Below are 23,253 nucleotides of genomic sequence, written 5' to 3' on the forward strand. Positions count from 1 at the left end.
CTTTATTCACGCTTTAGTGCAGATTATTCTGACTTTAAGGTAGCATCACATGGCATACTTCTGAGTACATTCCTGAAAAATTCTTTTGTACTTATTTCTGTTTTATAGATCTATGCAACCTCTGGCACTGTGGAGGCTATCATCTGGGTTCGGATCACATAGCAATGAATAAATGGATATCAGAACTTTAGAAATCATTAAAGCAAGAGACCACAGTGATCTTAGAGTAGTGAACTGAGTGTTGCCATTAGTGTTCATGTCTGGATGATAAATTCTGTTGCAAATGCACCCTTAGGTAGTGTGAAGGGGTAGTTTTTAGGGAAATGAATTGTCAGAGAGAATACACTGCCTCAATATGGGCTGCCGTTCTTTTTCATAGTTGTGGTTTGCCAATGAAATGTATCATCCCCAACTGGACCTGTAGAATATTGTGCTGGAGGGTCCCTGCCCACCTCACTAAGTTCCTTATTAATCCATTTCAGCGCCACAGTCTGTGCTTTTTGTCTGACTCCTCACTGTCTCAGTGTGGGCTCAAAGGTCCAGCCAAAACTCCTGATTATCTGGTGGCTGGGAAGGACTATCTCTTCATCTCACACTGGCTCTGCCAGACACAGGTGCCTTCTTAATAAACAGGGAGGTTGGACCTGGGTGGGGTCACTGGCAGAGAGTAGATGAGGCTGGAGGGGAAGGGGAAACAAGCAGTGGAAACCCTTAGACTCAGACAAGCATCGAGTACCTGATGGAGACCATCCAAATTAGTGGTTTTTTTTTTTTTTTTTTTTCTTTCAGATATACACCCGGAAGTGGGTTTTCTGGGTAATGGGTTAGTTCTGTTTTTAGATTTTGAGGACCCTCCTTACTGTTATCCATGGTGTCTGCACCAATTGACATTCCCACCAACACTGTACAGATCGTGTCCACATGCTCACCAACATTTGTTACTCCTGTTCTTTTTGGATGATAGCCCTTCTGATAGGTATAAGATAATACCTCATTGTGGTTTAAATTTGCATTCATATGATGATTAACGATGTTGAACATCTTTTCATGTGCCTCTTAGCCAGCTGTATGTCTTCTTTAGAAAAATGTGTACTTAAGTCTTCTGCCCATCTTTTTCTTGATTTTTTTAAAACTGTTATATCAACTATTTATATATTTCGGATATTAACCCCTTATTGGTTATATCATTGGCAAGTATTTTCTCCCATATGGGAGGTTGGCTTTTCATATTGTTGATGGTTTCCTTTGCTGTGCAAAAGCTTTTAACTTTAATTTGCTTTTATTTCCCTAGCTTTAGGAGACAGATCCAAAAAACTATTGCTATGATTTATGTCAAAGAATGTTCTGCTCATATTATCTTCTAAGAGTTTTATGGTTTCCACTCTTATAGCTAGGTCTTTAATCCCTTTTCAGTTTACTTTTGTATATAGTGTTAGAGAATATACTGACCTCATTCTTTGAGAGCTACATGTCAAAGAATGAGATTAGAGCATAAATATAATTTGGTAATGTCAGAAAATTAAATGTGCTTTTACATTTGAGCCAGTAATTCAGTGTTTTCAGAAATTAACTCTGAAAAGACATGCACAACCATATGAAAATACGTAAATGCCTATGCACATGTTAATTGAGGGAACATGATATATCCACAGAGTGGAGTACTACGAAGCTATAAAAAGGAATGAGTACAATTTTGTAAACTAATATGGAGTGCTTCCATGATAGATATAGATATATAAAAGAATGTGGGAGTCTGGGGCTAATGTTGATGATACCAAGTGCAGTGCCTTCCCATTCTGGTATGAAGAGGCTTTGACAGCTGAAGAAGGAGAGCCAGAGCCAGAGCTGCAGCCATTGCTCCTATGGTGCCAAGGCCAGTACACTTTCCAGAGCATGTCCAAATTTCCTCCCACCCCTAGTGAAGTCTGAGCAGATACTTCACATTGCATTTCAAGAAAGCAGGCAATCTTCCCACTAGTGGAGGGCCACGGTGGGGCTCATGGAAATTCAGCATATAAGGTATTTGTGTTCCTATACAATATGCACAAATTGGAGGTTTTTCTTTTCTCTGTTTTTAAATGTTGTTCCCTTTAATTAAAGATGTGTTTAGCTTCAGAGTCCAAGTATACTAATGGCAGAGCTCCCACATGTGCTGCAGATTATCAAGTCGAAAAATAAGAAATTTCGTATTACATAGCACAGACTGAAATCCTTGAATCATTTCTTGTCATTCGGAACAAGATAACATGATATTGGAATATGGTTTTTTTTTGGTGAAAATGGAAATTTTTCCACAGTGAAGTCTGTGAGATTATCAGATACAGAAAAAAATCTTAAGAGGTATTCACTTCTTCATTTGTTTTATTTGTTTTAGTCTTTCTTTGTAAAATTGAAGTTTATTACCTGGATTGGCTTTGCTTATTTAAGAATGTGGGAGAAGTGAAATCCCAGTAACATTGCTTTCTTGCACACTTGCACTGTAATTGTTCAAATATCAATTTAGCATCTGCTCTTTGGAAGGCTTCTGGGTGGTTTTGGGGATGCTAAGAAAAATAAACTCAACCCTTTCTTATAGAATTCTAGAGTCTAAGAGCAGCATTCATCTAAAGTAGCTGGTGAACTGAGATCTAGGGGCCCAATAAAAATGAGGTGTAAGGAGGTGAGGGGATTGAGGGCTTCCTCATGAGGAGTCTAGTGTAAATACACTGAGGCAAGGCACTTGGAGACTTTAGGACAATAAAAGTCTGGCAGTGGAAGGTAGTTTTAAGTTAGGCTACAGGGCTAGCCCACCAGGGAGGCTGTGGAAACACTGAATAGGGGTCAGACCCTCAGATGGCGGGTCTCAAAGTTGAGAGACTTAAGCCTGGAATGGAAAACTACCCCGAATAATTGCTATGGAATTATGGGGCTTCCTAGGTGGCTGAGTGGTAAAGAACCCGCCCACCAATGCAGGAGACATGGGTTAAATCCCTGGGTCAGGAAGCTGCCCCTGGAAGAGGAAATGGCTACGCAGTCCAGTATTTTTGCCTGGAGAATCCCATGGACAGAGCAATCTGTTCAGTCCATGGGGTAGAAAAGGGTCAGACAGGACCGAGTGACTAAACAGCAACACGAGTAGACCAGAGAGAAATCCCCCCTGGAGTGGGGATGGACTGTGCCCTGTGCTCCTGTCCCAGTGCCCGTGAACACAGTGCACAACCTAGATGTTTCATGCACATCATCTCCAAGGAGATTCTGTGAAATAAAAGTAGTAGAATGAACCCGGAAACTCAGAAGCCAGTGGGCTGACACTCTTTTCTGTGACTCATGGAAACAGAGCACATTTTACTGAAAGGGCATTCCATTCAGTGTTTTTGGCTACATTGATAATTCCACCAAAGTCTGTGAGGTGAGTCTATTTTAGGTGATGGTGAAATTGATGAAGATGGGGGCTTATTTTATTTAGTTACTTATTTATTTGGCTATGCTTGGTCTTATCTTTGGCACACAGGATCCTTGATCTTCCTTGCAGCCTGGGAGTTCTTTAGTTGCAGCATGAGGAATGTTTCAGTTGTGGCATATAGGATCTTTAGTTGTGGCTTGTGAACTGTTAGTTGCGGCGAAGCTGTGGCATGTGGGACCTAGTTCCCTGATCAGCAGTGGAACCCAGGCCTCCTGCATTGGGAGTGCAGAGTCTTAACCCCTGGACCACTAAGGAAGTCTCTAGGAGTTGTTCAGATGAAAGAGCAGCCAGGAAGGAAGACAGAATTAGTCTCAGAATCAAATTTAGAGTCTTTGAATTTCTTTCAGTTAAAAAAGTACCCCCATACTCAAAATACGATCTAGTAGTGGAAATGAAAGATTCTTTCTAAACAGCATTTTGGACTGATATGGTGTTTCATGTCCGAGAATGCCACAGATTCTCTGACATCTCCTGCATTTAAAAGATTCCTCAGGGTCGGTGGTATCCTCCAGGATGAAACTAATCATACTCATAGTAAAAACAGATATTGTGTAAAGTCCAGTGTGGTCCAGGCCATGTGCCAGGTGCTTTAGCTACATGCCACTAGCCCTACAAAAGCCACTTCACCGGAGGCTCCCCGAGTTTGGGGATGGACCCAAGTCCACACAACTGATAAGAGACAGAGCTGGGACTAGAGCGCTGGTCTGAATTTGTCCACAGCATGTACCCTTCCACTTGTCCTGGCCTGAGGTGCTCATGAGTCAGTAAATTCACTGTCTTCTAGCACTCCAACATGTATCTTGAGTGACAGAAAGGACTCTGTGACGAAAAAAATGGGATGGAATACATAGCCAAGGCAATACAAACACCAAAATAATTAAGAGTTGTGAATAAAGGAGAGAAGGAGATAATGCTCAGTTAGCAAATGATCACCTCCATGTGGAAATTCAGACACCCTCAAGTGATCGAGGGCTTACAAGATTATCTGGCGTTATCCTTCTATGTAGAAAGTAAACATTTTATTTGTTTTAATTAAAAATAGTTATTTCTATTTATTTTTTGACTGCTGGGGGTCTTAGTTGTGACACTTGGAATCTTTGTTGCCACATACAGGCTCTTTAGTTGTGGAATGTGAGATTTTAGTTGTGGCAGGAGAACTCTTAGTTGTTGGATGTGAGATTTTTAGTTGTGGCATGTGGGATCAAGTTACCTGACTAGGGATCAAACCTAGGACCCCTGCATTGGGAGCGCATAACCACTGGACCAACAGGGAGGTGCCGAGAGTAAATATTTTAGAACTACCCTAAATCTGGGGACTCAGATGGTACCGAATGCGCCTGCAATGCAGGAGACCTGGGTTCGATCTCTGGGTTGGGCACAATCCCTGGTGGAGGGCATGTAACACACTTCAGTATTCTTGCCTGGAGAATCTGCATGGACAGAGGAGCCTGCCGGGCTACAGTACATGGGGTCACAAAGAGTGGAACATGACAGCGGTTAAGCACACACTCTAAATCTGGCTGAAGAGCAGGAATATATCACCTCTATCTCTTTGACATCATAACATCTATCCTGAGTTCCTTAATTTCTGCTGCATTTTCCTAATCTTACATCACTTTTGGGACCGAGACCCATTTTCTCCAAGATTTGCTAGAGGGTGACTGCTCACTGTTTGTAGGAATATGCATTCCCCAGGAAGCCTTTAATCGAGGGACAGAAGCTGATATGGGAACCTCCATGAAGGAGGAATAAGGAGACAATCACCCCTTGATATAGTGGTCACCCAAAGACTAAGAAGAGGAATCTTAGCTCAGTAGAAGGAGCAGTCCCAGGCTGTGGTAGATGTAGTGAGGATGCTGAGCAAGAGGAATCAGAAGGACTCAAGTTGCATCCCCACTGTCTATTCTCAGAGGCCCTGATGGACTAGGATCATATGAGGATCATCCTGACTTCCAACTTGGAATTCTCAGGAGACTAGGACCTTGATGTAAGACAAGAAGCTTCATAAAACAGAGTGGAGTTACAGGATTCGTCATATGTCAATGTGAAGACCTGAAAGTGTACTCACAGTAGCACACCCTGTAAAAGGAGGCCCTGGAAAATCACTGATGCTGTGGTCCCTAGGAAGCTTGGGCACAGATGTCTGGTTGATTTCAGTCTAGAAAGTTTTAGCGAGGTGAGACCTCTGTCTAATACAATCGGCTGCAGTTTCCAAGAGCGAGGGACCTGAATCCAAGGAGGACCTCACATGCAATGCTGAGTGTTAGCAGGGACCCCTGCAGACGGAGCCAAACAGAATTCTGTAAATTCTTAGCCCTGAGAAGCCCACAGGAGCTACATCTGAGTGGTCCGCTCATTCAACCTGTGTGATCTTAGGGAGGGCTGAGTCTCCTCTAGCCAGATCAGAACCCAGATCTGCAGATGGGGGTGTCTTGAACATAACTGAACATAAGGTGAAGACCATCAGTGCTAGTGAGAGGATCTCTCCCCCAACGAAGGAGGCTCACAGAATGGCAACCCACCTGACAAGCAGAGATGCTCAGGGCAGAGCTGGCCTCCCACCACTAGGCACTTGGGAAGGCAAGGGCTTTGTTTGGGAGCTGGAAGACTCGGGTTCATAGGAGGCGGCATCCTGGGCTTTGATACAGTGCACAAGGAAGACCCAAGGACGGATGAATATTGAGCTACTGGGGTTCCCGTAGCACGCTGTGCCTGCTGTTATCCCTGAGGGACCCCACGTAAGACCTTACGCAGCCCCCCTCCACTTCCGCTTTGAAAGTCAGCGGATTAACCAGTAGCCGCGGTGACTGTTTGGCAGAGACTTAGTGTCCAGGACTCGTCCAGAACCAAGGTGAGGACCTGAATGGAGCTGAAGGGACTTTCCCAACCCTCCTAGTAATAAAAGTGACCCATCCACATCCCACCCCTGTGATACGGCTCTTATGAGTCTCTCGGAGCTATCGGCTGAATATGGTCTAGAGTGTCTCAGGCTACGGTGTTGGTCTGTGGGGGTAGGCCCGGATTCTACCCCTGGAGGAGCTCTAGGACCTAGATGAGGGCCCTGAGGGCTGAGGAGCAGACTTCGACACCGCCAAGGGGGCCACACTGAGCGGCCCCCCTATACTGGGCTCTAGGATGCCCCGGGTAGAGCTGGCCAATTGTGGTGCCCCCTGGTGTCCACTGGAGGTGGTTTTGGGGAAGTGAGAGCCTTGCTGTAATGGAATAAACCCAGTTCAACAAAGGGACCTAGTCCCCAACAATATTAATGGCTGTGACACTGCGTCAGGATGGGGGTTCCTCCCATAAGAAATGGAGTCACAGAAAGCGCCAGTCCTATTTTGAGGACTGGGAGAATCGGGCGTTTTGACATGACATTTCCCAGATCATCTCAGGGAAGTGAGAGACCAGTTCAAAGTGGGGAGCGTCAGGTTGGGAAGGGAGAGTTTCAGGTTCCCTTGTGGGATGGTGAGAACCTCTGGGGCTGTGGGGATGTTCCACACCACATCATTCAGACCACATCCTCCCTGTCATCATCCCTTTGAGACCTCAGGAATACATGGCGGTTCCCACTGCGGGCTAAAGGGGGAAAGCAACACCCCTCAGACCACTCCGCCCTGGTCCGAGGGGTGTGGTCAGCAGATTTTTTACAAAAAGAAATCTGAGAAATTTTTCTCTGGTCAGAGAAATTTTACACACTGTCATAAGTCAAATGTAGACCTTGGTTGCTTCTGTGTACTGGCTATTGTAAAGAGTGCTGCAACGAACATTGGAGTACAAGTGTTTTTTAAGTTACTGTTTCCTCAGGGAATATGCCCAGTAATGGGATTGTTGGCTGATGTGGTCATTTTAGTCCTAATTTTTTATGCAGAGTGAATTAAGTCAGAAAGAGGAAAGCCAATATTGTATATTAACACATATACATGGATTTCAGAAAGATGGTACTGATGAATCTATTTGCAGGGCAGCAGTGGAGATGCAGACATAGAGAACACACTCGTGGACACAGTGGGGGAAAGAAAGGGAGGGACAGACTGAGAGAGTAACATTGAAAACATACACATTACCATATATGAAATAGATAACCGGTGGGAATTAGTCGTATGACACAGAGAGCTCAAACCCAGTGCTCTGTAATAGCTTAGAGGAGTGGGATGGGGTGGGAGGTGCGAGGGAGTTTCAAGAGGGAGGGGACATAAGCTATACCTATGGTTCATTCTTATTGATGTGCGGCTGAAACAAACACAATACTGTAAAGTGATCATCCTCCAATCAATAGTAAATACATTTAATTTTAAAAAGACAGAGGAAAAGAGAAGCAAAAAAATACTATAGGCCTTGAATTGGGATCTGTGTGGGACCACAGGGACATCAACCTGCCTGTAACAGCACCTGTTCTTAGAAGACTGTGTTGGTAAGATAAGGTCATCTTAACTTCCTCCTGTTGGAACACAGAGTGATTGGCTTTTACTATCACCCAGGCATCAATTCAGGAGAAAGTGGAGCTTCTCTGCCAGGAGCCCAGTTGAGGAACCTGAGTGAGTACTCAATGCGTTTATCCCAACCCTTGGATTTCAGCCCAGGAAATCTCAGGGAAGGACTGTCAGGTTGAGCATCTACTTCACTGCTTTATAGCAAGTGTAGGGGAGGGGAAATGTCTAGTCTGAAGGTGTAGCCACCAGTCAGCAAATGGAGAATGGTGCCCAGTGTTTTAAGGAGCCAAGGTAAGGACCTTGAATGATGATCCCAGTGAACTCGGGATGGAAAAAACCCTACTGAGTTCTCAGCACTGGGTATCCCCTTGGAGGGAGGTGGACTGAGGCATCCTTTCACTTGCTTCTGGATCATGTGGAGGTCTAAAGTGTCTGTATCAGAGTAGCAGAGAGAAGGGTGCCCAGGCTCCACCAGGACTTGACATGGTAATACTAAAGATGAGCTGAGAGGACCCCACTGCTGGGACCTGCTGTCACCGCAGTAAATCCAAAGCAGGGCTGAGAGGATGCAGAGGAAATGTCTAAGGCCTCTGTTCTTCCTCTGTGGGATTATGTGGGGACAGGCTGAGCAGGAAAACAGGAGGCTTGTGGGTTCCTAGGGCAGTGTCCTCAAGGACACCTGCAGAGGTGGCCTTTGATGAAGCCAAGGTAGAATCTCCCTGTTTTAAGGTGCTCATGTCACCTCATTCTCCATCCTCCAGGTGCCCCAATCTCCTGTCTACTGGCCCAGAATCCTGCCTTTAGTCCCTGACCACAGCCATCATGCCCCGTGGGCAGAAGAGTAAGGTCCGTGCTCGTGAGAAACGTCACCAGGCCTGGTCTGAGACCCAGGTTCTTCATGATCAGGCCACCACATCTCGGGGAGAAGAGACCACCTCCTCCTCCCTTCCTTATTCAGAGAGCGCTCCCTCAAGCTCGTCTGCTGCTGGCACCCCCAAGGGGCGTCAGGGAGCCCAAGGCACCACCAGTGCTGCTGCAGGTGCTATACCCAAAAGATCTGGTGGTGGTGGCACAGCATGCTCGAGATCTGGTGTAGGTGCCAGGGGCCAAGTTCAGGAACGTGAAAATTCCTCCCAGGCCTCAGCTGCTGCTGCGAGCTCTCACAGAGATCTTCTGACCAAGAAGGCACAGATGTTGGTGCAGCACATGCTGTATAAGTATAAGATGAGGGAGCTCATTAAGAGGTCTGAAATGCTGAAGGCAATTGGTAGAAGGTACATGAAGAAATTCCCAGAGATCCTCAGCAGGGCCTCTGAGCACATGGAGATTGTGTTTGGCCTGGTGCTGAAGGAAGTCAGACCCAACAGTCACTGCTATACCCTGGTGAGCAACCTAGATTTCAGCGACAGTGAGTCTATGAGAGGTGACTTGGGGCTGCCTAAGAATGGTCTTCTAATGCCTCTGCTGAGTTTCATCTACCTGAATGGCCCCCGTATCTCTGAGGAGCACATCTGGAAGTTCCTGAATATTCTGGGCATCTATGATGGAAGAAGGCACTTCATCTTTGGAGACACCAGGAAGCTCATCACAGAAGATCTGGTGCAGGAAGAGTACCTGGAGTACCGCCAGGTGCCTGGCAGCAATCCCCCTCGCTATGAGTTCCTCTGGGGTCCTAAAGCGCTTACAGAAACCAACAAGAATAAAGTCATGGAGTTTTTGGCCAAGGTCAATGATACAGTCCCTGATGCCTGCCTGGCGCAGTATGAGGAGTCTTTCAGACAGGAAGTAGAGAGCACTGGGGCCAGAGCTGCAGCCAGGGTTGGCACTTCTGCCTCGGGCATGGCTGGCACTTCTGCCTCGGGCATGGCTGGCACTTCTGCCTCGGGCATGGCTGCCACTTCTGCCCTGGGCATGGCTGGCACTTCTGCCTCGGGCATGGCTGGCACTTCTGCTTTGGGCATGGCTGGCACTTCTGCCTCGGGCATGGCTGGCACTTCTGCTTTGGGCATGGCTGGCACTTCTGCCTCGGGCATGGCTGGCACTTTTGCTTCGGGCATGGCTGGCATGTCTGCCTGGGTTACTGCATGCATGTCTGCCTCGGTCTGGGATGGCCCTTCTGCTGCAGCCCAGGCTGAGTATCTTGCCTCAGCCAGGCCTGGCATTTCTGCTGCAGCCAGTGCTGGCCCTTCTGCTTCAGCCAGTGTGCACGCTAGGGCCGCATCCAGCCACTCATCTCGCCCCTAGTGTGGTCTGAAGGCCGTTCTTCACTTTGTGGTCAGAAAAGCCTGTCAACCTGTGTTCCTGTGATTTCTCCACCCTCTTCCTCGGTTTTAGTTCTTTGTTTTTTCAACAGAAAGTTTATTTAGGTTCATGATACAAGTATTTGAGTAAAATGGGTCACACACACTTTGCTGTTTGTCAGATTTATGAGTAACAATTTTGTTTATTGAAATGCATATTGGAAATCCTCATATCACTTTTGTGATCCCGGATGAGAATAACATCAGTTTAGGATAAGAATATCCTTAGAAATGTGAAAGACACCACACTAATAGAAGCTCAGAACATAGATACATAGAGAGATAGCCAAAAGTTCTTCAATTTTTGGTTTGTTTTACTCTGTTTAGTCTCCCTTTTTGTAAATATAAAAGATATATGCTTGGATCTGCTTATGGTTTTCAAGATTGTTTGAAAATATAAATTAAAGCAAATGATTTATTTGTGGCTCTTCTTTTACACAAACATTAATTGAGCATCTGCTTTTAAGAAGTCTTTCATGCCTGTACTGGCGATGTTTAGTCAAAGAAACTCCCAGTTTCTGCCCATTCAATTATAGTTTCCAGGGAAGCTGTCATTCTATGGAAGAGGCTGAGAGACTCTCTACTTCAAGAAGAACAAAAAAAAAGCAGGGTAAAGAGCGGGTGGAGAGAATGTATTAATTTGGTTTCATTGCTAAGCAGAATTTTGGCTGATTGGGGAGGTTGGGTCATTTTTTTTTTTCTTTTGGTTAGAACACTGCATAGTTTCTGACATCTGATAGGTGCAAAAAAAGAAAAGAAACCCAGCTGATGTAACATCTGAGGTCAAGATCATCGTAATAACTGCGATTGCCCCTAATTTCTCAATAGAGACAGGTGCTGTGACAGATGCTTTCCATAAATACCTGACAAGGCAGGGTTTATCAAACTCACTTCACAGTGGAGAGCCCAAGGCTCATAGAGCTAGAGTTTGGTTTTGTGCCAAAATACTTAAGGCTGGTAAATGACAGAGCTAGGACTAGACTGCTCTAAACTACTGTAGCGTACATACTGTTCTTCTCCCCCCACCCTGAGACATACCCTTGTCTTGTCTTTTAAACAAGTACTTTTAACATTTGATATTTCATTTCCCTTGTGGCTCAGCTGGTAAAGAATCCTCCTGCAATGTGGGAGACCTGGGTTTGATCCCTGGGTTGGGAAGATCCCCTGGAGAAGGGAAAAGCTACCCACTCCAGTATTCTGGCCTGGAGAATTCCATGGACTCCATGGACTGTACAGTCCATGGGGTCACAGAGTCAGACGTGACTTTCACTTTCACATGGTAATTCTCTCTTTTGGACTTCCCTCATGGCCCAGGGAAGTCCAGATGGTAAAAGCCTCTGCCAGCAATGCAGGAGACCCTATTTAGATCCCTGGATTGGGAAGATCCCCTGGAGAAGGAAATGGCAACCCACTCCAGTACTCTTGCCTGGAAAATCTCATGGACAGAGGAGCCTGATAGGCTATAGCCCATGGGGTCACAAAGAGTCGGACACGACTGAGCAACTTCACTTTCACTTCTCACTTGTCCTTTTTCTTATTTATTTATTTGGCTGTGCTAGATCTTAGTTGCAGCACATGGGGTCTACTTCCCTGACCAGGGATCGAACCTGGGCCCCCTGCATTGGGAGCCTGAGGTATTAGCCACTGGACCACCAGGAAAGTCCCCACCCTGTAACTTTTATTTCAGTGTTTTTCTCAGTACTTCGAAATTTGTCCTAGGTGATAAAAAAGAATGTCCTTGTGCTCAAGCTACTGCATCAGAATGTGTAGCCAGAGCAGTAAGAATACCAAATATATTTAACCAGAAATGCATATCCCTTATTCAGTACTCATAGATAAATGAAAGAGACGATATTCAGTGACAGTATTAGCATGTGCATTGGCCATGTTAGATAAGCTCTGAAGACCAAGGGCTCTCCATATCATGCTTACAGTCTCTTGTCTGTAGAAAGTAAATCTACCAGAACAGAAATGACATGAGAATCTTCCCCTGGCTGATGAGATAGATTTATGTACTTTTTTCCTCTGATGGATGACCACCTATCCTGGAACTCCTGCCTTGGGCTGTAGCTTCTCCATCTCCTATCACTCCTGGGACAGGGACCCATTCATTCTCCATAGCATTGCAGAGCAAACACAGTTCAAGGTTTGCAGAGATGTGGAATTTCCCCAGAAGCCTTTAATCCAAGACACAGAAAGCAAGATGAGGGCCCCATGTAGGAGGATTGAGGAGAGCAACACCCCAGAATATGGAGGTTGGTCACTGGAACAGCACTCCCAACTGCTCTCAGTCACAGGGGATCTCAGAACTGTTGGGCTAAGCATGGCCTCGCTTATTCTTCAGGCTTCTCAGAGACCTAAGAAACTTGGTCTTGGTGCAGAGTTCTGAGGTTGGTAGAGGAGAGAGGATCAATCTCTCAGAAATGACAGTGATTAACCTGAATGAGGGTGATGGAAAGATGCAGCCCCATAGTAGGAACCTGTAAAGATATACTTGTCCTTATTGGCAAGTATATGAAGTCCAGAACAATCCGGGCTGCTGTAGTTAACACTTTCAACTCAGGTCCCGGGAAGGTAGGGATTTTGGGAATCAGCAGAGCCCTCAGCCTCAGATCAGCAGAGAATAGAGCCCCAGGAAGGGTGCAGAGTCAAAGTGAAGACCCAGGGTGTGGATATGGAAGCCCCTCGACTCACAGCCGACAGGACTACACTTAGCTCATCTTCTCCAGTTAGCCCTGGGAGGCATAGGTAAGTGCTGGCCAGCTCAAGGGCCCCGTGACTTCTGCCTGGTTGGTGTCAAGGAGATGAGGACCTTGGTTTATAGGCGGGCTGTTCATCAGAGAGTGGAAATCCCAGGTATGACAGTGGCACACTCTTGTCTGAGGAGTGTGGCAGGCAACTAGCCCATTACAATAAATTCTTAGAAAGTCCTGCAAATGTAATGGGCCCTGGGAGGGAACAGGCAGGGCTTTCAGACTAAGTTTATCCCTTATTTTCTGAAGGTGAATGGCTTCAGGGCCTTAAAGTCCTTGGGCTAATGGGGAGGCCTCATTTAGCTGATGTAGGGTACCCAGTTCCTAATAGTGTTCAATTGATGGCACTGACTGACAATGAAGGATCCCTCTCAGAAAGAAGGGGGCCACGGAGGGCACTGTCCCTGTTAGGTCTTAGACTGTGCCACTTAGGCCTGGTGACATGGTGAGTCCTACTCACTTCCTCCCAGAGGATCACATGGAGGTAAGGAATCCTGATCAAACAGAGCGACCACAGGTCAGCAGAAGGATGATTTCCAGATTGTACCAGAAGGCAAGGACCCTGATGACTGAAAAGACCATCCATCTCAAAACAGTGGGGGCAGAACACATTGCTTCCACTACTGTTAGCCTCGGAAGACCACAGCCTGTTGTGGCCCGATGAGGCAAACTCCACTTCTTCCTTGGGGGTCTCGGAATTGGGGGCCTGAGGGGAGAAGCTTTAAGGCAAGTCAGGGAATATTTCCAGTTTGTGAATATTTCCAGGTTATTTCCAAGTCAGGGTGAGGATGGTAAAACTGTTTAAACATACATACCAGGATGGCCACAGAGAATCTTCCCTACTGTCAGGCTAGAAGGCCACAGGTAGAGTTGTCAGGCCAAGGGGCCCTTCAGCTCTGACTGAAGAGTAGCAGGAAAGTTAGGGTTTTGGTCTGATGGTGGTGGTCCCATGTCAACAGAGGGGGAGTCTTGGGCTTGGCTGAGAGTCAAATTTGGGACCCTGAGAGGAACCACCTGTCATCCTCAAGGAGCTTGCCACAGCTTTCATTCTTGTGAGACTATGGGGAGGGGTGGCTAGATAAGGCCACTCTGATTTCCTCCTCCAGGCTCACAGGGAGGTATTGGTCTTACTATGAGGAGATAGGCCTCAGGTCAAGAAGGAGGGGATTCCCCAGGCCCCACCAGAAGTCAAATTGTGAAGCTCGAGTGGAGACTGAGGGGTCTTCTCATCCCTGAATAGAGGGTACAAAGGAGAGTCCTGCCCTCCCCTTTGATGTCAGTTCTAGAAAGCTCAGGGGAAGACTGTCAGGCAAGGCTCTCCCTCACTTCTTTATACCAGGCCTTCTTCTTCTTCTTGTTGAATTGCTAAGTCATGTCTCACTCTCTTGTGACTCCATGGACTGTACCCTGCCAGGCTCCTTTGTCCATGGGATATTCCAAGGAAGAATTCTAGGCTGGGTTGCCATTTCCTCCTCCAGGGGATCTTTCTGACCCAGAGACTGAGTCTGTGTCTCCTGCAGCTCCTGTATCTCAGGCGGATCCTTTACTGCTGAGCCACCAGGGAAGCTCGATATCAGCACTAAGGGAGGTCAGATCTTTGTTGGAAAGTGCAGGCACCAGTCATGAGAAGGGAGGGATATGGTGCCTGCCAGGCCCTGTGGCAGATGCTTTACAGTTACCACCACATGCCACCAGTCTTTCCAGACAGGGCTTGTCAAACTCCCTTCACAGTTAAAGAGCCCGAGGCTCTCTCAGTTTAATGATGTGACAAACTTTTCCATGGCTGGTAAGTGACATACGCCCTTGATCTGAGTTAGTCTAAAGCTCACCCTCTCACTCCTGCAAGCCTGAGCTGACCTGGTACCCTTAATTCCCTTCTTATTCTCATTACTGTGAAATGTATTGGAAGCAATAAGAAGAAAGACTCTGAGGTCGAACTATTACATTGTAATACATAGCCAGAGCAATAATAATAATAATGCCAAAACAAATGTGACATATGAAGAGAGGAAAAAAGATAATATTTGCTGGCAATAAGATCATCTATGCATACATATGAGGTTTCAAATAAGTTTAAAGATCAAGGACTCACAAAACAATCATCACATAACCATTTTTTTGTATAAAAATATCTATTAGATCTAAAATATAAACTTTATTTATTAGAACAGAGGTTGCCTGAGAAGTCTGGCTGAAGGACAGACGGCCAGGTTACCACATTTTGTTTCTCTCACAGGTCTCTACCTGGGCCCCTTATTTATGCCATGGATTTCCCATCTCTTATCACTCCTAGGACAGGGACTCCTTCTCTGCAAGGTTTGGAGTAGGGAAACTGATCAGGGCTTTTCAGGGATGTGGCATTTCCTAAGAAGCCTTTAATCAAAGGGCCAAGGGCTTATAGGGGGACACCCATACATCTGGACTGAGGAAAGCACACCCAGGAATATTAGGTATAAGAAGGATCCAGGGAGAGACCTCAAGTTGAACATCTCTTTTGTCTGTTGTCACAGTATAGTTGTCAGGGACTTGAAACCTTTTGTCTAAGGAGGGCAATCTCAGGTCAGAGTAGGAATTGTCAAATATATATGTGAAGTCCCTTAATAAAAAGTGAAAGAAATAGCCACCCAGAACCACTGGGGTTCTGTAGTGTCCACTTGCTGCTGTCAGCCCTCGGAGGTCCTGAATTCCATCATAGGATGAGGTAGAGAGAGGCCTTGAGAGCTGAGAGAGAGTGCTACTGCCATGGGCAGGGCACGTTCCAGATCTAAGTCCTCCAGCTCCTCCCACATAGTGACATCCAGGGCAGATCCTTCTTCTTGAGGTTGAAAAGAGAAGTAAGTATTCCAAGTAATTGAGTGCCAAGATGGAGCTTAAGGGAATACATTTTATGTCTTTTTTTGTTCTTGCTTGACCTCAGTAACTGGGATATGTATCTTTTTCTGCTTAGGGCTTTCTTTTTCATAGTATTGAAATATTCTTCCTTGTAATTGAAGGTTTCTTTGACTCCCGTATCTGTGTTTATGAACAAAGTATATCCCATTTATTACTGTTTTTCAGTATAAAGATTTTGGTATTTTCTATAATGAATCAGATAATGAATCAGAAATCCTTGAATCTCTGTGATTCAGAGAAAGATAACATGTCAAAAGTGTTGGGAGTTTCTTGCCAATGTGAATGAAGACTAAGTGAAATTGTTGTTATCAGGAAATAAAGAAAAGGGTCTTGACTGTGTGGCATCTGCAATACAGTGGAACAGGAATTCCCAGCCCCTGTTTCCCTTCAGCAGCCCAGATTTTAAAATTGTATAAGTAACAAAATACCTTTATAGAAGGTCTAGAACCCAATTAAGAAATTGCAGTACCACAGGTAAGCATAAAACTTAGATCAGCTGCACTTGCAATGCATAAGCCCAGTGATTTGACTCTATTGGCATCACCCCCTGTCTCGGGCTGGTACAGCTTGGTACCAAAAGAGATTGCAACCTTTCCTGGTAGGGCAAAGTGACAGTGGGGGAATGTTTTGAGTGTCCAGGAAACTGTTAGTACTAAGAAAGGTATTCAAGAAAGGTGCAGGACACAAAACAACACAGAAAAGTGAGTTGTGTTTCTAAATACTGACAACAAACTATCTGAAAAAGAAATTAAGAAAACAGTTCTATTTCAAATATGTCAAAAAGAATAAAATACTTAGAAATAAATTTAATCAAGGAAGTGAAATGTCTGTACACTGAAGGCAACAAGACGCTGATGGAACAAATTGGAAAAGACACAAATAAAAAGATGTCCGAAGTATATGGATTGGAAGAAGTCATACTGTTCAAATATCCATACTGCCCAAAGTGATCTACAGACTTAAGGTACTGTGTGTCATAATTCCACTGGAATTTTCCAGAGAAATAGAAATGCTAAAATTCTTATGAAACCACAAAAGACCTTGGATAGACAAAATAACGTTGAGAAAGATGAGCAAAGGTGGACGCCTGGCTCTTCTTGCCTTTGTTCAAGACAATATGATACCAGCATATACATAGATACACAGACCAATGGAACAGAATAGAGCCTAGAAATACAACCATGCACATATAGTCAAGTAATCTTTGACAAAGGCACAAAGAATACACAGTGAAAAAGATAGTATCCTCAGTCAACAAATAGTGTTGAGAAAACTGAATATTTGCATGAAAAGTATCAAACTGGAGTCGTATCTTACATCATACTCAAAAAATGCAAAATGGATTTAAGACTTAAAAATGAGATCAGAAACCTTAAAACAGTTAGAAGAAAACATAGGGGGGAACTCTTTGTCTTGGCAATGTTCTGGGGATTTCAGTTTTTTTTTTGTTGTTGTTGTTGTTGTTCTTTTTAATTTGACAACAGAAACACAGGCAAGAAAAACAAAAATAAATGGCACTACATCAAATTAAAAAGATTCTGTATAGCAATGGAAACAATCAACTAAATGAAAAGGTGGAATAGGAGAAAAAGTTTGCAAGCCATATATCTGATAACTTAATATAAAAGGAACTCAGACAACTCAATAACAGACTAATTAATTGAAAATAACTAAAAAAGGAGCAAAGAACATAAATATTTTCCAAAGAAGACATACAAATGCCCAACAGCTATATGAAAAGGAGCTCAGCATCACTAACCACCAGAGAGATGATAATCCACACCACAGTAAGAGATCACCTCATACCTGTTGGGAGAGCTATTATCAAAAACCAAGTGATAACACGTTTTGGCAAGAGTGTTGAGAAAAGGGAACCTTTGCACACAGTTGCTGGGAATATAAATTGGCACAGCCACTATGGAAAAGAAGTGTGGAGGTTCCTCAGAAAATCACAACTGTAACTATCCTACGACTCAGCATTGCCAATTCCTTGTATGTAGTCGACCCTTGAACAACACAAATTTCAACTGTGCAGGTCCACATATAGATGAATTTTTTTCAATAAATACATTGGAAAACTATTCAGAGGTTTGAGATGACTTGAAAAAACAGGTGACTCGCATATCCTAGGAATATAAAAAGATTAAGAAAAAGCTGTCATGAATGCATAAAATTTATGTAGATACTAGTCTATTTTATCACTTCATGGGAAATAGATGGGGAAACAGTGTCAGGCTTTATTTTTGGGGGCTCCAAAATCACTGCAGATGGTGACTGCAGCCATGAAATTAAAAGACGCTTACTCCTTGGAAGGAAAGTTATGACCAACCTAGATAGCATATTCAAAAGCAGAGACATTACTTTGTCAACAAAGGTCCGTCTAGTCAAGGCTATAGTTTTTCCTGTGGTCATGTATGGATGTGAGAGTTGGACTGTGAAGAAGGCTGAGCGCCAAAGAATTGAGGCTTTTGAACTGTGGTGTTGGAGAAGACTCTTGAGAGTCCCTTGGACTGCAAGGAGATCCAACCAGTCCATTCTGAAGGAGATCAGCCCTGGGATTTCTTTGGAAGGAATGATGCTAAAGCTGAAACTCCAGTACTTTGGCCACCTCATGCAAAGAGTTGACTCATTGGAAAAGACTCTGATGCTGGGAGGGATTGGGGGCAGGAGGAGAAGGGGACGACAGAGGATGAGATGGCTGGATGGCATCACCGACTCGATGGACGTGAGTCTGAGTGAACTCTGGGAGTTTGTGATGGACAGGGAGGCCTGGCGTGCTGTGATTCATGGGGTAGCAAAGAGTCAGACATGACTGAGTGACTGAACTGAACTGAACCATAAAATATACACAAATATGAAAATATTAAATTTATCAAAAGTTATGCACGCGCGTGCGCACACACACACACACACACACACACTTATGGACCATGAATAGCACTATTCGTCCCTGATGAGCAGTTTCAGTAGTAAATTGTGATCTCAAAAAACTGACCACCAATGGTTTTCTGGTAGTTCTCATTGTGTTTACTATGATATATTGTAAACCTTGAATAACATGATAGGACTCATATGAAGTGCCCCTAGTGGTGCTGGAAGTGCTCTCAAGAAGCAGAGAGAAGTCACGACATTATGCAAAAAAGTTGAATTGCTTGTTGTGTACCACAGTGTGGGTCTGCAATCGTGGTTGCCACCATTTCAAGATGAATGAATCCAGCATAAGGACCACTGTAAGAAAAAGAACAGGAAATTTAAGTGCAGCTACACCAGCAGGTGTGAAAACCTTGTGCTTTTTGTGAACTACATTTTTATCTTGTGTTTAAAATATAGCTTGTATGTGGGTGCAAGATTGCAATAAGCAAGGCATACCTATAGACTCTAATATGATTGAAGAAAAATCAAAGTCATTATGACAACCTAAAGCAAAAGGCGGGTGTGAAGGATCTAAAGCTGGAGAATTTAATGGCAGCAAAGGATGGCCTGACAAATTTAGAAAGAGGTTTGACTTAAAATATCAAAATAATAGGAGAAGCAGCTTTTGCAAAATCAACAGGCAACAGATGTGTTCCCAGATGCCATTAAGAAAATCACTGGGTATTAGCTCTTCACGGGATAGCTATCCCAGAGTCTGGGTTGCTATCTCAATTTAGTTCCCTCAGATTGCCCTCGGGGCATTCAGACACGGGGTCCTTACCCTAAGCAATGCAGCCTGCGCCTCCCTGTCAAGCACCCCCCCCCCGCCGCCCCCCTGCCTTGCTAGTGGCAGACGTGAGTGTCTAGGCTGCTGCTCCACTGGGAGTTGCCGTTAGGCATGTAATCTGTGGGTTTTAATTATTTATGTATGTATTTTTTTTTTCCTCCCGATTATATTTCCCTCTAAGATTCCTAGGCTCACCACAGACCCGCCAGTGAGAGTGTTTCGTGGTGTTCGGAAACTACTCTCTGTAAGATTCCCTTCCCGGGATGGATTTCCATCCCTACCTCTTTTATCTCTATGTCTATCTTTTATATGTTGTCCTACCTCCTTTTGAAGACAATAAACTGCCTTTGTAGGTTCCTGATGTCCTCTGCCCGCGTTCAGAAGTTGTTTTGTGGAATTTTCTCAGCATTCAAATGTTCTTTCAATGAATTTGTGGGGGAGAAAGTGGTCTCCCCATCCTATTCCTCTGCCATCTTAGGACTGCCCCTTGAAACATGCGATCCTAATTCCACAACCAGGGTTTGAACTCATACCCCTTACACTGGAAGCACAGTTTTGTTTTCTGTAATTTGAACGTTTATTTTTTGCTTGGGGATAGCCAATTAAGAATATTGTGACAGTTTCAGATGAACAGTGCAGGGACTCACCCATACATAGACATGTATCCACTCTCCCCCAAACTCTCCTACCATCAATATTGCCACATAGCACATAACCAAAAGAATTAAGAGAGATAAAGGAGAGAAAGAGATAATGCTCACTAACCATATGATTATCTGCATGTGCAAATTCAGACACCCTCAAGTTATCAAGGGCTTACAAGATTATCAGGTGCTATGCTTCTATGTAGAAAGTAAATACTTAATTTTTTTAATTAAAAATATTTATTTTTGGCTGCTCTGAGTCTTAGCTGTGACACTCGGGATCTTTGTTACCACATGAAAGCTCTTTAGTTGTGGCATGTGAAAGTTTTAGTTGTGGCACATGAATTCTTAGTTCTGGTATGTGGGATCCAATTACCTGACCAGGGATTGAACCTGGGCCCCCTTCACTGGGAGTACAGAGTCATAACCACTGGACCAACAGGAGGGTCCTGAAAGTAAAGATTTTAGAACCACCCTAAATATGGTGGCTCAGAAAGTAAAGAATCCACCTGCAATGTGGGAGTCCTGGGTTTGATTCCTGGGTTTGGTACATCCGCTGGAGGAGAGCAACTCACTCCAGGATTCTTGCCTGGAGAATCCCCATGGACAGAGGAGCCTAGCAGGCTACAGTCCATGGGGTTGCAAAGAGTAGGACATGACTGAGCAACTAAGCACACACCCAAAATCTGGCTGAGGAGAAGAAATATATCAGCTCTTTTTCTCTGACAGCATACCATCTGTCCTGAGTTCCTTGATTTGTGCTGCATTTTCCTAATCTTACATCACTTTTGGGACTGAGACCCGTTTTCTTCAAGATTTGCTAGAGGGTAATTGCTCAAGTGTTTGTAGGAATATGCATTTCCCAGGAAGCCTTTAATCAAGCAACAGAAGCTGATATCAGAACTCCATAAAAGAGGACTGTGGAGACAGTGACTCCTGATTATAGTGGTCACCCAAACAGCTATCTTAGATCAGTAGAAGGAGCAGTCTCAGGCTGTGGTAGATGTAGTAAGGATGCTGAGCAAGAGGAATCCAGAAGGACTCGAGTTGCATCCCTGCTGCCTGTTTTCGGAGGCCCTTCTGGACTACGATCACATGAGGGTCACCCTGACTTCCAACTTGGAATTCTCAAGACTAGGACCTTGATGTAAGACAGGTAGCTTCACAAAGCAGAGAGTGGAGTTACAGGGTTCGTCCCGTGTCAATGTGAGGACGTGAAAGTGCACTCACAGTAGCACACACTGCATTGAAGGAGGCCCTGGAAAATCTCTGTCGCTGTGCTCCCAGGAATCTCAGGGCACAGATGTCAGGTTGATTTTCAGTCTGGAAATTCTCAGTGAGGTGAGGCCTCTGTCTAATAGGATCAGCCTAGTTTCGTGGGTGGACGAACCTGAGCCCAAGCAGGACCTCAGATGACAATGCTGAGTGTTAGCGGGGACGCCTGGAGAGGGAGCCAAACAGCATTCTGTAAATTCTTAGCTCTGAGAGACCCAGAACAGCTACTTCTAAGTGGTCCCCACATTCCACCTGTGTGAACTCAGGGAGGACAAGGCCTTCTCTAGCAGGATAGGGCCCCAGATCTGCAGAGGGGTGTCATCTTGACCATAACCGGACTTAAGGTGAGGACGATCAGTGTTAATGAGAGGATCTCCCCAGAACAGTGCTCCGATTCCTTCCACTAGGGACTTGGGTTGGAGAAGGAAATGGCAACCCACTCCAGTGTTCTTGCCTGGAGAATCACAGGGACGGGGGAGCCTGGAGGGCTGCCATCTATGGGGTCGCACAGAGTCGGACATGACTGAAGCGACTTAGCAGGAGCAGTAGCAGGGACTTCCGAAGGCAAGGGCTTTGTTTGGGGGCTGTAGGACTTGGGTTCATAGATGGATGCGTTTGGGGCTCTGATAAACTGCACACGTAGGACCCTGAGAGAGAATCCAGAGACGGATGAATATTGAGCTACCGGGCTTCCCGTAGCATGCTGCCTTGCCGTCGACCCCAGACGACCTCACGTAGGACCCTACGCAGCTCCCCTCCACTTCCGGTTCGAAGGCGAGGAGCTCGGCCAGTAACCGCAGCAAACCATTTGGCGGAGGACTTAGTGTCCAGGACTCGTCTGGAACCAAGGTGAGGACCTGAATGGAGCTGAAGGGACTTTCCCAACCCTCCCAGTAATAAAGTAACCCATCCACATCCCACCCCTGTGATATGGCTCTTGTGGGCCCCTCAGAGCTATCGGCTGAATGTGGTCTAGAGTTTCTCAGGCTAAGGCGTTGGTCTCTGGGGGTAGGCCCAGATTCTACCCCTGGAGGAGGTCTAGGACCTAGATTATGGCCCTGAGGGCTGAGGAGCAGAGTTCGACACTGCAAGAGGGCCCTACTGAGCGACTCCCCTATACTGGGCTCTAGGAGGCCTCGGTTAAGCTGGCCAACTGTGGTGCCCCCTGGTGTCCACTGGAGGTGGTTTTGGTGAAGTGAGAACCTTGCTCTAACAGAATAAACCCAGTTCAACAAAGGGAGCTAGTCTGCAACATGATTCATGGTTGTGACGCTGAGTAAGGATGGCGGCCACTTCCTTAAGAAACGGGGCCACATAAAGCGCCAGCCCTGTTTTAAGGCCTGGGAGAATTGGGCGTTTTGACATGATACTTCCCGGGACATCTCAGGGAAATGAGCAACCAGGTCAAAGTGGTAGCCTTAGGTTATTAAGGGAGGGTTTCAGATTTGCCAGGGGTCATGGTGAGAACCTCGGGGGCTGTGGATATGTTCCACACCACATCATTCGGACCAAATCCTCCCTGACGTCATCCCTGGCAGACCTCAAGAATACATGTCAGTCCCCACTGTGGGCTAAGGAGTGGTCAGCTAAGGCAGTGGTGAACAGAGGGAGAGCTCTTAGACCCTGTCATGTGTCAAATGTAGACCTTGGATACTTCTATGTCCTGGCTGTTGTAAATAGTGCTGCAGTGAACATTTGAGTACAAGTGTCTTTTTCAGTTAGTTTTCTCAGGATATATCCTCTGTAATGGTACTGTTGGCTCATGTGGTAGTTTTATTTCTAGTTTTTTATGCAGAGTGAATTAAGTCAGAAAGAGA

General features: G+C 45.3%; 2 protein-coding genes and 1 pseudogene across 6 annotated transcripts in view; 2 read left to right on the forward strand and 1 right to left on the reverse strand.

Moving 5' to 3' along the window:
* The window catches only part of PFKFB1 (6-phosphofructo-2-kinase/fructose-2,6-biphosphatase 1), a 373,849-nt gene that overhangs the window by 93,932 nt on the left and 256,664 nt on the right, over positions 1-23,253 (forward strand). The gene's annotated exons all lie outside the window — the stretch shown is intronic.
* Positions 46-870, reverse strand: LOC113887471 (annotated as a pseudogene).
* On the forward strand, positions 7,902-10,529 carry LOC113886940 (melanoma-associated antigen B4-like). The gene is made up of 2 exons (XM_027533656.1): positions 7,902-7,977; positions 8,634-10,529. Exon 2 carries the CDS (start codon positions 8,695-8,697, stop codon positions 10,114-10,116), a length of 1,422 nt encoding a protein of 473 aa, XP_027389457.1. The 5' UTR covers positions 7,902-7,977; positions 8,634-8,694; the 3' UTR covers positions 10,117-10,529.

This window comes from Bos indicus x Bos taurus, chromosome X, assembly GCF_003369695.1.
Source record: "Bos indicus x Bos taurus breed Angus x Brahman F1 hybrid chromosome X, Bos_hybrid_MaternalHap_v2.0, whole genome shotgun sequence".
Classification (NCBI taxonomy): domain Eukaryota; kingdom Metazoa; phylum Chordata; class Mammalia; order Artiodactyla; family Bovidae; genus Bos; species Bos indicus x Bos taurus.

Bases quoted from the DNA above. Each gene is read 5' to 3' on its own strand.
- LOC113886940 (XM_027533656.1), top strand. From the start codon at position 8,695: ATGCCCCGTGGGCAGAAGAGTAAGGTCCGTGCTCGTGAGAAACGTCAC.